This window comes from Crotalus tigris, unplaced genomic scaffold, assembly GCF_016545835.1.
Source record: "Crotalus tigris isolate CLP2741 ecotype Arizona unplaced genomic scaffold, ASM1654583v1 scf7180000019021.11574027:1482141, whole genome shotgun sequence".
Classification (NCBI taxonomy): Eukaryota; Metazoa; Chordata; class Lepidosauria; order Squamata; family Viperidae; genus Crotalus; species Crotalus tigris.
In genome coordinates, this window is record NW_024097333.1 from 1,191,956 (window position 1) to 1,209,404 (window position 17,449).

Genomic DNA, 17,449 nt, shown 5'->3' on the forward strand with positions numbered 1-17,449 from the left:
AAAAGTTTGCAAAGTTTGGAGGCGCCTGATCAAGACTACAGTGGTGGTGGTGGGGGGGGAAGTTTGTGGTAATCAGCACACTGTGTGTATGTGTAAAGCCAGAATCTGGTTTATTATTTCCAGACTGGAGGGTCTGCAATGTTAGCATTGTATTCTGCTAACCTGGGTTTAACCTTTCTTGTGAACTCAGCCACTGAGCAGTTCAGAATCCTAGCAGCTGAAATGAACATCGACCGTCAGTAAATATGCTGGCTACCCCTTGTTCTTCCTAACATTTTCTTTTTAAACTCATTTTTTAAAAAAAAAAACCAGTCAGGGTTGGCTATTTGGATAAATAATTGCATTTTGGGGAAATGGGGGGTTGAGAGTGGATCCCATTTATCCTGCCTTTTGGCAGCCCGGGGCCGGAAGCCTTTATGTTTCCAGAGAAGGATTCCGGTGTTCAAGAAAGGATGAAAGTCAAAATTTCCAAATTGCACCCCTGTTTCTCCCGGCACCCCCCTTTAGAGACGGCAAAACTCAACTTTCTTAGCGAGCCCGGAAGTACGCTCTTCTTACAGGAGTTAGGCGATTCTGCTATTTTTTCTCTCTAGAGGAGAATCAGGGAACTTACTTCACGCCCCGCCCCCGGTGGCGTGTTTTCATCTCCAGGTCTCCGCCCTCTTTTGAACGTCACCCGCGAGGCTTGCCCAACGACCAATCAAAAGAGGGGAAAGGGGAGGCACGGCCAATGAGCGAGCCCGTCGGCCAGCGAAGCGGGCCTGGAGAGCAAAAGAAGCTGGGCGCGGAGCCGGGGAGTCGCGTGATCGGGCTGACCGGGCGAGGTCGCCCGGGTGGCGGCGTCGGCATCGGCGGTCAGGGCGATCCCCTCGGAAGACGACGACAGCCCGCGCCGCCTCTCTCATCATGTCCCGGTGGTTCTTCCCGTGGTCGAGCTCGATCAAGAAGCGAGCCTGCCGCTACTTGCTGCAGCATTACCTGGGCCACTTCCTGGAGGAGCGGCTCGGCCTGGAGCAGCTCAGCCTCGACCTGTACGCGGGCGCCGGACGCCTGACCCGTCTCCACCTCGACGTCTGGGTGAGGTTCTCCGCCGCGGTGGAGCGAAGGGAAGGGAAAGGAGGCGAGAAGGGCCTGGCTGGCTAGCTGGCTTCCTGGGCAGGCAGGCAGGAAACGTACCGGTGCAGCTTCCTCTCTCCTAGCGGCCTGCTGGGCCCTCTCCCTCCCCTCCTCTCCCTCTCCCCGAGTGTCCTTGGGGTCACAAGCCCCATCATCCCCAGCCTCCGAGAGAGAGAGGCAGGCTGGGGTGATGGGTCGTGTAGTTCCAAGTCAATCCCCAGAAGGGATTGGGATGGGCTTCCCCATACCAGCATGGATCCATAGGGAAGGTTTCTCAATCTTGGCTGCTTTCAGATGGGTGGGCTTCAACTCCCAGAGCTGGCTGGCTGGGGGATTCTGGGAGTTGAAGTCCACAAGTCTTAAAGTTGCCAAGGTTGAGAACCCCTGCTCTAAAGTGACATACACCTGTACAAAACATGCAGATTGCTACACACACCTCAAGCCCAACGGAGCTCTGGATCTACAGGCATGTGATAGTATATTCTATGGCAGTTTCTCAGCCTTCACAAATGCCCAAGGGGTGGACTTCAACTCCCAGAATCCCCCAGCCATCCCCAGCCTCCGAGAGAGAGAGAGAGAGAGAGAGAGAGAGAGAGAGAGAGAGAGAGAGAGGGGCAGGCTGGGGTGATGGGTCGTGTAGTTCCAAGTCAATCCCCAGAAGGGATTGGGATGGGCTTCCCCATACCAGCATGGATCCATAGGGAAGGTTTCTCAATCTTGGCTGCTTTCAGATGGGTGGGCTTCAACTCCCAGAGCTGGCTGGGGGATTCTGGGAGTTGAAGTCCACCCCTCGGGCATTTGTGAAGGCTGAGAAACTGCCATAGAATATACTCTCACATGCCTGTAGATCCAGAGCTCTGTTGGGCTTGAGGTGTGTGTAGCAATGTGCATGTTTTGTACAGGTGTATGTCACTTTAGAGCAGGGGTTCTCAACCTTGGCAACTTTAAGACTTGTGGACTTCAACTCCCAGAATCCCCCAGCCAGCTCTGGGAGTTGAAGCCCACCCATCTGAAAGCAGCCAAGATTGAGAAACCTTCCCTATGGATCCATGCTGGTATGGGGAAGCCCATCCCAATCCCTTCTGGGGATTGACTTGGAACTACACGACCCATCACCCCAGCCTGCCCCTCCCCCCCCCTCTCTCTCTCTCTCTCTCTCGGAGGCTGGGGATGGCTGAGGAATTCTGGGAGTTGAAGTCCACAAGTCTTAAAGCTGGCTGAGGAATTCTGGGAGTTGAAGTCCACAAGTCTTAAAGTTCCCAAGGTTGAGAACCCCTGCTTTAGAGATACACACAAATACATAATTTTGTAGGTTTTGGGGGGGTATCTGTACAAACACACCATTCCAAAAATCTATTAGTATACATGTATTATTCTATATATTTAACATGTAATGGTGTGTGTCGATATGTACCGTGGTACATATAAACACACACTGTTTACCAAATACCAGAAAGTGGGAGGCGGTGAGTTCTAGTCCCGCCTTAGCCATGAAAGCCAGCTGGGTGACTTCGGATAAGGCCCTTTCTCTCATTCCAGCTCGCCTCACAGGGTTATTGTGAGGAAAATAGGTGCATTGGGTATGTTTGCCACTTTGAGTTATTTGTAAAAATAATAAAAGCAGGATACAAATATAGTATAAGATTCTATAGCCTTTGTGTGTGTGTGTGTGTATGTATGTGTGTATGTTTGTATATATGTATATGTGTATTATGTTTTCTGAGGTTTTTGCGGGTGTTTGTATGTAGGTCTTTGGTTATTTGGGTCTTCTCCCGTGTAAAATTGGAGGTGTCTTGGCAACGTTTCGACGAAGTCCCATTCGTCATCTTCAGGCTGGTGTTTTCAGCTTCGTGCTTCTAGGAGCTACGATCACACATTGCTCCTAGAAGCACGAAGCCAAAAACACCAGCCTGAAGATGACAAATGGGACTTTGTCGAAACGTCGCCAAGACATTTTCAATTTGACGCGGGAGAAAACCTGAATAACCAAAGACCTACATGTGTGTATATATATATATATGTGTGTGTGTGTGTGTGTGTGTATAAAATAAAGGCAGCTTACAAGTATATAAGTAAAAATATATACATGGAAAGGTATAAAATATTTATATCTAAATGTATTTATATATTTATAAATATCACTATATAAATATTTATAGATGTCTGTCTGTACATATTTACAACATAGAATAACAGAGTTGGAAGGGACTTTGGAGGTCTTCTAGTCCAACCTCTTATTTGAGCATGAGACTCTATACCATTTCAGACCAGTGGCTGTCCAGTGTATATACGTGTCCACATCCACACACAAATATATATTTCTATATATACGTTTTAAACCGAGAGAGCAGCTATAGTCATATCATCATAATCCTAGTGTTTTTCCTGCAAGTGCAGGTCCGCTAGCTATATTTATTTATTTGTTAAATTTATTTGCCTCTTATCTTGCTGAGGGGGTTACTCTAGGGCAAGGCTTTTCAACCAGTGGTACAGATACCACCTGTGGTATATTGGCACCTGGCAGGTGATATGCGACCATCCTAGAAAAGGGGTAGCAGGGGAGGGGAATGAGCTGAACCGGAGGCAGCACCGCACAAGCCTGAGCGAGAGACGGCTGGAGCTGCAGGGCTGTCAGGGCTCAGCGGAAGCACCAGGACCAGTGCTGCTTTCCAGCTGATCGGCGCTTCTTCGGGGCTGTCAGGGCTCAGCAGAAGCACCAGGATCAGTGCCAGGCTCCAGCTGGAGCTCAGCACTGATCCTGGAGCTTCTGCCGAGCCCAGAAGAAGCGCCGATCAGCTGGAATGTTGCAGCATCTCCAGGGTCTTGTGATTTACAATCAGATGCTTGGCAACTGATTCATATTTATGATGGTCACAGTGTCCCACAATCATGTGAAGTGACCAAAACCTGCTGCAACCACCCAGCAGATGGGGGGAGTAAAAACCAAACACCCCCCCACGCCACCCCTGCTGCCAATCCTCAACAGAAATGCTCACAACAATGAAAACCTCGGACAGGAGGAAGAGCACCACCGGGCAGGCAGGCAGGTGTCTTGCTTGGCTGTGGCTTGGGGGGCACTTTTTTCAGTGCCATTGTAACTTCGAACAGTCACTAAGCGAACTGTTGTAAGTCGAGGACTGCCTGTCCTTTATCATTTTTTCCCTTTTTTTGGGGGGTCATCAAGTTTTTGACACCTTGCTAGGCGACTGGTGGTACTCGGATGTTGCCATATCCTAAAAGTGGTACAGTGGGTGAAAAGGTTGAAAAGCCCTGCTGTAAACCACTTAGAAGCGGTGTATAAGTCAAAATGCTGTTGCTCTAAGTCAGGGGTGGGGAAACCATGCCTGCTCGGGAATTCTGGGAGTTGAAGTCCACAAGTCATAAAAGAGCCAAGGTTCCTCACCCCTGACCCAGGTCTTCCTATGACCGGACCTCAAAGCAGGGAAGGTGTTAGAACTTCATGCGAAGGAGTGGAGCGACCTGTGCTTGCGACGCACCCTAAAATATGAGAAGGGACTTGGGAAAGTGTGAATGGAACATCAAGCCTTCCGATGGTGTCCTCGCTTCAGGAGGTCCTGCCCCATTAGAGCTGCTTCTGTATTTTAAGGTTCTTGTGCTTTGGGCGTGGGAGACTCACCTGTGGAATGATGAACCGGATGATTTGCTGTGATTTGCTGTGTCTGAGGTGGAAAGGGAGGTGCCGACACACTCAAAGTTTCCTTGTCTTGCTGTGGAAAGCCTCCCCAAGTAGCATTATCTTGGCGAGTCCTTCTCATTCAATTTTTAGCTTTGGGGTAAAGCAATACGAGCACAGGTGGGTCCTCGACTTTCGACAGTTCGTTTAGTGACTGTTCAAAGTTACGATGGCACTAAAAACAGTGCCTAGGACTGTTTTCACACGACCGTTGCTGCATCCCCTGTGGTTGCATGATCAAAATTCGGATGCTTGGCAACTGGTTCATATTTATGATGGTTGCAGTGTCCCGGGGTCAGTGGACCCCCTTTTTTTGACCTTTGGACAAGCAAATCGGGAAGCTAGATTCACAACCGTGTCCATATTTATGACGGTCACAGTGTCCCGGGGTCAGGTGATCCCCTTTTGCGACCTCACACAAGCAAGTCAAGGGGAAAGCCAGATTCACTTTACAATTGTGTTGCTAACTTAACAACTGCAGCGATTCGCTTAACAGCTGTGGCAAGGAAGGTTGTAAAATGGGACAAAACTCACTGAACAAACTTCTCACCTTAGCCACATAAATTTTGGGCTCACTTGTGGTGGTAAATCGAGGACTACCTGTGGCCTTTGCCTTATGACCACAATTGGAACTGGAGCTTTGCTGCTAAACAAGGCAGTCATTAAGTGAGCCCCGTTTGCAAGCTTTTTTCCCGTGGTGGTTAAGTGAATTCGGTGGTTGTTAAGCAAATCTGGCTTTCCTTGTTAACTCGCTTGTCGGAAGCCCTGTGGGAAGATTGCCTTAGGCATGAAAGTCAAATGGGTGACTTTCGGCCAATCACCAGGTGACAGTGAGTTGTAGTCCTGCCTCGGGCGTGAAAGCCAGCAAGGTGACCGGAAGACAGGGAGTTCTAGTCTTGCTTTAGGCATGAAAGTCAGCTGGGTGATTTTTGGTCAATCGCCAGGTGACGGTGAGTTCTAGTCCCGCCTCAGACACGAAAGCCAGCAGGGTAACTGGGCTAATCATCAGGAGACGGGGAATTCTAGTCTGGCTTTTAGGCATGAAAGTCAGATGGGCGACTTTGGGCCAGTCACCAGGAGACGGTGAGTTCTAGTTCCACCTCAGGCATGGAATCCAGCTGAGCGATTTGGGGGCCAGCCCCTCTCTCTCAGCCCAATCCGGCTCGAAGGGTGGTGATTGTGGGGAAAATAAGGGGATACGATCCTCCGACACGTTCATTGCAAAGTCCGAAGGGCGAGATCAAAACCTCAGCCCCCACCGAGCCACTGGCCGCCTTGCGCAAGAGCAGGTCGGGTGGAGCAAGGGCTCCAGGAAGTGTCAAGTATCTGGAGAGGAATGGGGGATGTTTGTTTTGGTTGAGTTGACTCATGTGCTCTGGCTCCACGTCATGGCTGTTGTCTGGCTGCCTGGGTGTGCACGGATTGCAAAAACAGGAGATGTTGATCTTGTTGTCCTCCAGCCCACACGAGCCTCTCCATGGCCAGGCAAGAAACGGGAGATCTCCCACCGAAAGGAAGCCACAGCTGCAAATGTGGGTCTTTGCTTCTGGGCTTTGATTTATATTTGTAGCTGCCCAGCATGATGGTCATTGTTGCTTTCTCTGCACCAGAGCCCTTCTCTTTTTTTAATAATAATTTTTTTTTCCATTTATCCAGCATAATTATACAACAAAATTCACTTATCAAAATAAAATAGATTCATAATCATAACCAGAACCATAGGTGCCGCTTGCTCCTTCCCCCCAGGCTGCATCCACCCTCCCCAGTACCTTCCCTACTTCCCTCCTCTTTCTCTCCTCCCCTCACTACTCTCTTCCCTTCCCCTTCTCCTCTTATCATCCTACTTCCTCCCTTCACCTTCCTCCCCTCCCTCTCAAATACAGGAATACAGCATAGGGGAAATGCACAAGCAGCACCTCTCCATAAATTATCATATCTATATTATCCTATTCTACCTATTTACCCACCCACTCACCCACCCACCCACCCTCAACCCCCCCCTCACTTCCCAGAGCAGAGTACAGGGTTATTAATAACAAAATTATACAATACAAAAAGAAAAAAAGAAAAAAAAATCATGCTTAGCCCTTAACTCCCCTTAAATTACATCATCATGAACAAATCTCTTATACAACATTTACTATAAAATTTACTCATAAAATAAATGAAACTTTATTAGTCCCATACTTCTTCTGAATATAATCTATCCATCTTCTCCATACAATAATATATCTTTCTTGTGTATGATCCTTTAATCAGAGCCCTTCTCTTATTGCTGAGTTGCAATAAGCTTAACTTGGTTGCAGCACAAGGATTCGTCAACCTGCAACCATTTCTTTAGTGACCATTCAAAATTACAACGGCACTAAAAATGTGACCCATGGCTGTGTTTCACATGACCACTGCAGCATCCCCATGGTCACGGTATCAAAATTCAGCCCCTTAGCACAGGGGTTCTCAACCTTGGCAACTTTAAGACTTATGGACTTAACTCCCAGAATTCCTCAACCTTAGCAGCTGGCATGAGTGGTCTTGATGCATGATGGTCGCGTGTGATCCCCTTTTGCGACCTTCTGACAAAGTCAGTGGGGAAGCCAGCTTCACTTAACGACCATGTGACCAACTGAACAGTTGCAGTGATTCACTTAACAACCAGGGCAAGAAAAGTTGTAAAATGGAGCAAAACCTACTTAACAACTGTCTCGCTGAGCAACAGAAATCTCAGGCTCAGTTGTGGCCGTAAGTTGAGGACTGCCTGTGCTAGGTGTGAAACTATTTTCCGGGCTTATTTTATGACTCATAAACAAATAAGTGGAGTTTACACAATGTGCCGAGCCACACACCACAATCGCACTGCTGAACTTTGTATGTTGCACAAATATTAGCTTGCTGTGTCTTCCACAGAACCGGTTGAGTGTTTGGGCCCAATCTAGGTGCAGGGAATGGAACTGAATTGTGTGTTTTCCTAGTTTTAGCTTTAATGGGTTGTGACATCTCAGCTGTGACAGTTCAAACCAGGATTTATGGGTTGATTTGTTGGATTAACCAAGCTGGTATTTTAACATTCCCCTAACGAACAATAAATGTAAAAGTATTTATGGTCTGCTGCCTATTTAACGGTTAGGTTTAAAAATAATCCGTCAATTTTCTTCTGTGGAATACAGACAATTCAGTACTCAACAGAGTTTAGTGCCCTATTTGCTTCTGTCTGTAGAGCTTCTCCCATCATCCAGGTCCTGGTTATCCCAAAGGGGCATTTTCAACAGCTGGACTTTCTTTGTTTTTCCTTGAAGATGTTTTGCTTCTTCCAGAACTGAAGAAGCTTCTTGGACGAGAAGTGAGATGTCTTCAAGGCAAAAGCAAAGAAAGTCCCGTTGCCTCTTGAAAAAGGACTTTTGGGACACCTATTTGCTCTTGGGACCCTAGGGAAAAACACAAGGGAGCAAAGTCTAGCTTTCTGTGGGGGAATATTTGAAATGTTCCCAAACTTGTTTGATGGACTGTTTGGGGTGATGTTTATTTTATTTCTGGCTATCTGTGCCAGATGCTTAATGGAAAAAAAATGGGTATCGTGTCAAGTTTCAAAGAAGGTGCTACCACCTCACCTTTTCCAAATGTAGAACATAGGATTGTAGGGCAGGATCTTGGAGGTCATCTAGTCCAGCCCCCTGCTCAGGTAGGAAATCCTACGCCATTTCAAACAAATGGTTGTCCACTCTCTTCTTAAACACTTCCAGTGTTGGAGCATTCACAACTTCTGGAGCCAGGTTGTCCCACTGATTAATTGTTCTCACTGTCAGGAAATTTCTCCTTAGTTCCAGAGTTCTCTCTTTGATTAGTTTCTACCTGTTGCTTCTTTTCCTGCCTTTTTGTGCTTTGGATAATAGATTGACCCCTTCTTCTTTGTGGCAGCCCCTGAAATATTGGAAGATGGCTATCATGGGCACCCCTGATCCTTGTTAGGCTAGACCAGGCTAGGCCAGGGACCCCCAACCCCCAGTCCATGGACTGGTACCGGTTGCATGCCAGCAACCGGTCCGCACAAACAAGCAAAGCCCCATCTGCAGGATGTAGGCCACACACAAAACCACACAATCTACAGTCCGTGGAAAAACCTTTCTCCACGGAACTAGTCCCTGGTGGCCAAAAAATTGGGGACCTCTGGGCTAGACATACCCAGTTCCTGCAAATGTTCCTTATATGTTTTAACCTGCAGTTCCTTAATCTTCTTTGTTGCTCTTCTCTGCATCCAGCACATATTCCTATAGTAGCTTCCATTCACTGCTTCAGGGACGGACAATTTTAGGCTGCTACGCCCCACTTTCCAGTTTGTTTTGAAATCCACTGTCCCTTGCTTCCCAATAGTGTGATTTGGGTGTGTTGTTGCTAAAAATGTACAGGTAATCCTCCACTTACGATCACAATTGAGTTCCAAATGTCTGTTGTCCGGGGAGACGCTTGTTAAGTGAGTTTCGCCTCATTTTACGACCTTTTTTGCCAGAGTTGTTAAGTGAATCACTGCAGTGGATAAGTTAGTAACCTGGTTGTTAAGTGAATCTGGGTTCCCCATTGACTTTGCTGGTCAGAAGGTTGTAAAAAGGGGATCACGTGACCTAGGGGCAGAGCAACCATCGTAAGTATGAGTCACTTGCCAAGCAGCTGAATTTTGATCACGTGACCATGGGGGGGGGATGCTGCAATGGTCGTTAAGTGCGAAAAATGGTCATAAGTCACTTTTTTCAGTGCCGTTGCAACTTCAAACGGTCACGAAGCAAACTGTTGTAAGTTGATAACTACGTGTATGGTGAGGACAGTTAACATTCTCCTCGGCCCTCAGGAATTCTGGGAGTTGAAGTCCACAACTCATAAAAGGGCCACGGTTCCTCTCCCCTGGCCTAGCCAATCCATTTTTCCTTGATTTCTGCCCCTTCCTTCTCAAAAGCGGGATTCAGCCTTAGTGATGAGAATGCCACACGCCACATGGCTTTTGGAAGTGAAAAAAAAAATATTACGATTGCTAGTATAATTGGAGGGTCTCTTTTTTTGTGTGCTTTCTCTGGGCTCAGCGTTTGGTTTATAAGATCTGCAGGGCACGAATTATATTCATTTTTTGCTGCTGGACAGGGTGCTGGTGGTGGTGGTGGGGACAGGAAAAGACAGCCCTGCCTGTGACTTCTTTGAGTTCCCCTGTTTCCAAACCTCCTGTATCCCAGTAGCGTGCATTAAATTAATTAATTAATTAATTAAGAAAATTTGTATGGCAGCCCAACTCATTTGCAGTGACTCCAGGCAACTTAGAAAAATAAAATCCCAATAAAGAAGCCAACAACTCTGTCACTTCTTTGTGGCCTGGACTTAAGCCATGGAAAGTTTTGAGGGTGATGACCAGTATCTTGAATTGGGCCTGGAAGGAAATGGGCAGCTCCCACAAGAGAGATGTGACACCTGTGCAAATCTAGGCTTACACAAAACCCATGTCGATTTGCTGCATTTTGAACCGACTGGAGCTTTCCGGATACTTTTCAAGGGCAGCTCCAAGTAGAGCAGCGGTTCTCAACCTTTTTAATGCTGCAACCCCCAACCGGTCGTAAGTCGAGAACTACTCAACCGGTCGTAAGTCGACTACTCCACTGGTGCAGCACCGTTTGCAGAATGGGGCTTTTGGTGGGCTCAGCAGGGCAGAGACAGCCTGGACAATTCCTATTGGCTTTGAAAGTCAATAGAATGAGACTCTATTCAAGAGAGTCTATTCTATTGGCTTTCAAAAGCCAATAGAATAAAAGGGAGTAGCACAGCTAAGGAAAATGGCGGACTGCGTTGTTTGGCGACCCCCGTGAAATGGTCATTCGACCCCAAATGGGGTCCCAACCCACAGGTGGAGAACCACTGAAGTAGAGTGTATTGCAGTAGTCCAGACGGGAGGTGACTTGGGTGCGGGTGACTGTGAGCAGCGATTGTCGATCCAGGATATATTGCTTAGACAAATTGCGCTTTGGACCTCTGGGCTGGCTTTCTGCTCTTTGACGCTGCCTTGTCTTCCCTTGCACAGTCCGTGAATGAGTTCCTGCAGTCCGTGGGCGCCCCGTTGGAGGTCCTGGATGGCTTCATCGACAGCATTGCCGTCACCATCCCCTGGTCTGCCTTGGTCACCGAGAACTGCACTGTGGAAGTCAGCGGGCTGCAGATCACCTGTCGGCCCAAATATCGCCAAGGTGGGAGCCACAGAGGGAGAGGGGGAACAATTGGGGCCTGCTGGCTAGAGCCAAAACCAATCAGAATAGAGGTGGAAGCAACCTTGGATGTCTTCTAGTCCAACCCTCCCCCCCCCAGCTCAAGCAGGAGACCCTCTACCATTTCAAACAGGTGGCAGTCCAATCTCCTCTTTAAAACCTCCAGTGATGGAGCATCCACAACTTCTGGTGGCAAGCTGTTCCACTGGTTAATTGTCCTCACTGTTAGGAAGTTTCTCCTCAATCAAGTTGCTTCTCTCCTTGATTACTTTTCATCCATTGTTCCTTATCTTGCCTTTGGAGAGTAGGTTGACCCCTTCTTCTTCTTCTGTTTGGCGACCCCTGTGAAATGGTTGTTCGACCCCAAATGGGGTCCCGACCCGCAGGTTTGAGAACCGCTGCTTTATATAGTGGTACAAATACTCCATGTTGATTCTGTGCCTCTATTTATACAACCAAGGATTGTATTAGCTCTTTTGGCTGCCGCCGCGCACGGTTTGCTCACCTGTAAGGGAGTGTCTGATGGAAGGGAGCGTATGGCTGCCTTCTCTGCTTCCTTACCTGCATTTCTGACCTCTCCTTTCCACGCTCCCTTCTCCTTCCCAGGTCCTGCAGGCCCAGAGGGCCAAAGCTGGGCTTCCAGCATGACCACCAGCATGCAGTTGGCTCAGGAGTGCTTGAAGGAGCAGACGGAGGAGCCTTCGGACCCCACCCAGCCCCTGGAGGGCTTGGAGATGTTTGCCCAAACCATTGAAACAGGTAGATTGGGGGGGGGGGGGCAAGTGGGAGAGATGGGGAGGGGCTGGGAAAGGGGCAGAAGGGAGAGGAGAGTCGGAGAGGGACTCTGCTCAGCCCAGGTGGCAGAACCCGAGAAGAATATTTCAACCATCAAAACGAGGCTTTGCCTTAATTCAGTGGTTCTCAACCTTTTTAATGCCGCGACCCCCAACTGGTCGTAAGTCGAGGACTACTCAACCGGCCGTAAGTCGAGGACTACTCAACCGGTGCAGCACCGTTTGCAGAATGGGACTTTTGGCGGGCTCAGCAGGGCAGAGACAGCCTGGACATTTCCTATTGGCTTTTGAAAGCCAATAGAATGAGACTCTATTCAAGAGAGTCTATTCTATTGGCTTTCAAAAGCCGATAGAATAAAAGGGAGTAGCACAGCTAAAGAAAAGGGGAAAAAAATGGCGGACTGCGTTGTTTGGCGACCCCCGTGAAATGGTCGTTCGACCCCAAATGGGGTCCCGACCCACAGGTTGAGAACCACTGCCTTAATTTGCTGACTACAGGTATGATCCCCACGCAGCCCAAACTTTCCCTGGCTAAGCCAGACGGCTGTTAAGCGAGCTTTGTCCCCATTTGACGACCTTTGGGGCCACCGTTGTTAAGCGGAGCACTGCAGTCGTTCAATTAGCCACGCGGTGGTTAAGCGAATCCGGCTTCCCCATCGATTTTGCTCGTTAGACCAGTGTTTCTCAACCGTGACCATTTTAAGGCCTGTGGACTTCAACTCCCAGAATTCCCTGCCCACTTCAAGAATCCAGCCTGGGCGGGGGGGGGGGGTTGGCCACATCCCAGAGTAGAAACCCAATGATGGTGCAAGGAACGCCAGGCATTAAATAAACGGGAGCCACGGAGTGAATTGGGGGGTCGATGGGCAGAGAGAAATGGACTTTCTGCAGCCCGTATTTCTCCTTGGCGTCTTCTTTTTTCTCCCAGTTCTGAGAAGGATCGAAGTGACCTTTGTGGACACGGTGATACGTGTGGAGCACACGCCCAGAAGCGGAGAGGCACCCAGTGTGGCCCTGGAAATTCACATCAAAAGGTCAGTTTTATTCCTTCTCCGAATTGGTGTCTTCTGTTAACTCTTTGGGGGGCTCTTTTCTGGGGGGGGGGAGACCATCTCAGAGTGCTCTTTATTTTCAATTCTATCAGGAGAGTCATTGAGTAAGAAGGGAGGGGCACTTCTAGGAGCCATGTTGGCGGGGGGGATTCTGGGAAACAGGTGCCTCAAATCATCTGGAGCAGTGGTTCTCCACCTGTGGGTCGGGACCCCATTTGGGGTCGAACGACCATTTCACGGAGGTCGCCAAACAAGGCTGTCTGCCATTTTTTCCCCCTTTGGCCACGCCCCTGGCACCCGGTGATGTATAAGTGGTTGGGGGTCACCACAACATGGGGAACTGTATTATGGGGTCGCGGCATTAGAAAGGTTGAGAACCACTGATGTGGAGGGCACTATTGGGGGAGAAAGTCACATCTTGGCTACCTGTAGAGCCACAATGGGGGGGGGGGCTCACTGAAAAAAAGGCTATGGGATCAAAGGACACCAAACACTACCAAACACTAAGTGGCACAGTGGTTAGAATACATTGTGGCAGGCTAATTCTGCCCACTGCCAGTGGTTCGATCCTGACCAGGCTCAAGGTTGACTCAGCTTTCCATCCTTCCAAGGTTATTAAAGTGTTGAATAATTATTATTGAACTCTGTTAAAAAAAAAAAACAATAAAACTTTTAAAACATAAAAAAAGTGAGGATCTAGAGCAGTGTTTCCCAACCTTGACCATTTTAAGGCATGTGGACTTCAACTCCCAGAATTCCACAGCCAGCAATGCTGGCTGTGGAATTCTGGGAGTTGAAGTCCACATGCCTTAAAATTGTCAAGGTTGAAAAACACTGATCTAGATTGTTGGGGGCAATAGGCTGACTCTGTAAACCGCTTAGAGAGGGCTGTAAAGCAGTATATAAATCTAAGTGCTAGTGCTATTGCTACTTATCCCCCTTTCTGGCTTGGTTGAAAATAATCTGGTTATCTGTCATCCTAAGCCATTGCTTACCGAAACCATGGCCTGTGAGATGAATGACAACTGGCCAATTTCAGCCAATGGGTTAAATCACAAACCCTGTTTTTTATATTCCCATGTTGAGTTCACACAACACGTTTAACCAGGGCAGTTCACAACTGAGGGGTTGCACTAGCATGCCATGTAAAGCTCGGTTACTTGTCAGCAGCAGTTAGAGTGCAGTACTGCAGGCCACTTTAGCTGACTGTGTTCAGCAGGTCAGCGGTTCAAATCTCACCGGCTCAAGGTTGACTCAGCCTTCCATCCTTCCGGGGTAGGTAAAATGAGGACCCAGACTGTTGGGGGCAATGTAATATCTATCTATCTATCTATCTATCTATCTATCTATCTATCTATCTATCTATCTATCTATCTATCTATCTATATACACATTGCTTACTGGTGTACACCGCTTAGAGAGTGCTTGCACTTAAAGTGGTATATAAGTCTCATAAATAAATAAATCTGAGCGGCATCTAACTCCGATGACAAGTAACCAAGTAATGGAATGGAATGGATGGAAACTAATCAAGGAGAGAAGCAACCTGGAACTAAGGAGAAACTTCCTAACAGTGAGGACAATTAACCCGTGGAACAGCTGGCCTCCAGAAGTCGTAGGGGCCCCATCGCTGGAGGCTTTTAAGGAGAGACTGGACAGCCATTTCTCTGGAATGGTGTAGGTTCTCCTGCTTGAACAGGGGGTTGGACTAGAAGACCACCGAGGTCCCTTCCAGCTCTGTTCTGGTTGATTGGCTATACAGTATCCCATAGATACTTTGCAGGTTGGGGTATATATATACAGTATAATCATATGACAAACGGTGGAGGGAGCTAACTATATCTAGCCAATGGAAGAGAAGGATTGGGGGGGTATGATAGCAGTCTTCCAGTACTTAAGAGGCTGTCACAAAGAAGAGGGGATTGATTTAATCTCCAAAGCACCAGAGGACAGGACAAGAAGTAATAGGTGGAAGCTAGTCAAAGACAAATCCATCCTAGAAGTAAGGAGAAACTTCCTAACAGTGGGAACTATTAACTAGTGCAGGGGTAGGCAACCCAAAACACTCAAAGAGCCACTTGGACCCGTTTCCCACCAAAAACAAAACACTGGGAGCCACAAAACCCTTTTGATGTCTAAAATGAAGATAACACCATATATATCCTTTTTTAACCTTTATTATAGGTGTGTGTGTGTGTGTGTGTGTGTGTGTGTGTATACATATATACATACAAACATACATACATACATACATACATACATACACATACACACATTAAAAATAAAAGTAAAAATATGACTCTTGGGAATATCCATACTATTAAAACAGTGATCACCAAGAGAATGCTTTAAGAGAATAAAATTACATACACACACAGGTAAAAAAAGGATATATGCAGTGTTATCTTCATTTTAGATGTCAAAAGGGTCTCTCTCTGTCTCTCTCTCTCTCCCTCCCTCCCTCTCTGTCTGCCCTTGGTCTGCCACTCCTCTTCCCCCACTCTCTTTCTTTCTCTCTTTCCTCTCTCTCTCTTTCCCCCCCCCTCTCTCTCTCTCTCTCTCTCTCTCTCTCTCTCTCTCTCTCTCTCTCTTTCTCCCCCCCCCTCCTATCTGCTGCTCACCTGGCAAGCTTCAAGCTCTTGTTCAACAAGCTCAGGGGTGGGCAACCTCGTCTCTTTTATGACTCATGTACTTCAACTCCCAGAATTCCTGAGTCAGCCTAGCTGGGCTAGCTAGCTCTCTCCTGCCCTTCCTGCTTCCTGCAGAGACGCAGCAAAGGGAGGAGCTCCGTCCAGAAAGCTTTTCAGCTCCTCGGAGAACACCGTGAGTGCACTCTCTTGTGTATATATACACACACACACACACACACACACAGAGAGAGAGAGAGAGAGAGAGAGAGAGAGAGAGAGAGAGAGAGAGAAAAGCAGGGAAGCGCAATTGCCTCTCTCTGTCTCTGTCTCTCTCTGCAAAGGCAGAGGAGGCTGGGAGCCACAGGGGAAGGCTCAAAGAGCCGCATGTGGCTCCGGAGCCGCAGGTTGCCGACCTGTGGGTTAGGTCAACATGAATTCATGGAGCAAAATGGACTTTGCCAACAAATTCGGAGTGCTTGGGTATGGTTAGGAGGGCACTGACTTTTCTAGCGTACCCTATCTATGTTTCCTGGGAAAATACATGGGAAAATCCCATTGGAGGAAAATTCCACTTAGGGTTAGGGTTAGGTCACTATGAATTCATAGAGTAAAATGGACATTGCCAACAAATTTGGAGTGCTTGGGTATGGTTAGGAGGGCACTGACTTTTCTAGGCTGCCCTATCTATGTTTCCTGGGAAAATACATGGGAAAATCCCATTGGAGGAAAATTCCACTTAGGGTTAGGGTTAGGTCAACATGAATTCATAGAGTAAAATGGATATTGCCAACAAATTCGGGATGCTTGGGTATGGTTAGGAGGGCACTGACTTTTCTAGGCTGCCCTATCTATGTTTCCTGGGAAAATACATGGGAAAATCCCATTGGAGGAAAATTCCACTTAAGGTTAGGGTTAGGTCACCATGAATTCATAGAGTAAAATGGACATTGCCAACAAATTCGGAGTGCTTGGGTATGGTTAGGAGGGCACTGACTTTTCTAGGCTGCCTTATCTATGTTTCCTGGGAAAATACATGGGAAAATCCCATTGGAGGAAAATTCCACTTAGGGTTAGGGTTAGGTCATCATGGACTCATAGAGCAAAATGGACATCTCCAACAAATTTGGAGTGTTTGGGTATGGTTAGGAGGGCACTGACTTTTCTAGCATACCCTATCTATGTTTCCTGGGAAAATATATGGGAAAATCCCATTGGAGGAAAATTCCACTTAGGGTTAGGGTTAGGTCAACATGAATTCATAGAGTAAAATGGACATTGCCAACAAATTCGGAGTGCTTGGGTATGGTTAGGAGGGCACTGACTTTTCTAGGCTGCCCTATCTATGTTTCCTGGGAAAATACATGGGAAAGTCCCATTGGAGAAAAATTCCACTTAGGGTTAGGGTTAGATCACCATGAATTCATAGAGTAAAATGGACATCGCCAACAAATTCGGAGTGCTTGGGTATGGTTAGGAGGGCACTGACTTTTCTAGGCTGCCCTATCTATGTTTCCTGGGAAAATACATGGGGAAATCCCATTGGAGGAAAATTCCACTTTGGGTTAGGGTTAGGTCAGCATGGACTCATAGAGCAAAATGGACATCTCCAACAAATTCGGAGTGTTTGGGTATGATTAGGAGGGCACTGACTTTTCTAGGCTGCCCTGTCTATGTTTCCTGGGAAAATACATGGGGAAATCCCATTGGAGGAAAATTCCACTTAGGGTTAGGGTTAGGTCAGCATGGACTCATAGAGCAAAATGGACATCTCCAACAAATTCGGAGTGTTTGGGTATGATTAGGAGGGCACTGACTTTTCTAGGCTGCCCTGTCTATGTTTCCTGGGAAAATACATGGGGAAATCCCATTGGAGGAAAATTCCACTTAGGGTTAGGGTTAGGTCAACATGAATTCATGGAGCAAAATGGACATT

The 17,449-nt window shown here is 47.6% G+C and overlaps 1 protein-coding gene across 1 annotated transcript in view; it reads left to right on the forward strand.

Moving 5' to 3' along the window:
- Window positions 1-235: 235 nt before the first annotated feature.
- ATG2A (autophagy related 2A) overlaps window positions 236-17,449 on the forward strand; it is an 80,117-nt gene continuing 62,903 nt past the window's right edge. Inside the window, 4 exon segments of the mRNA XM_039358450.1 lie at window positions 236-1,077; window positions 10,860-11,022; window positions 11,647-11,799; window positions 12,763-12,868. Coding sequence (XP_039214384.1) covers window positions 907-1,077; window positions 10,860-11,022; window positions 11,647-11,799; window positions 12,763-12,868 — 593 coding nt within the window. The 5' untranslated portion in view covers window positions 236-906.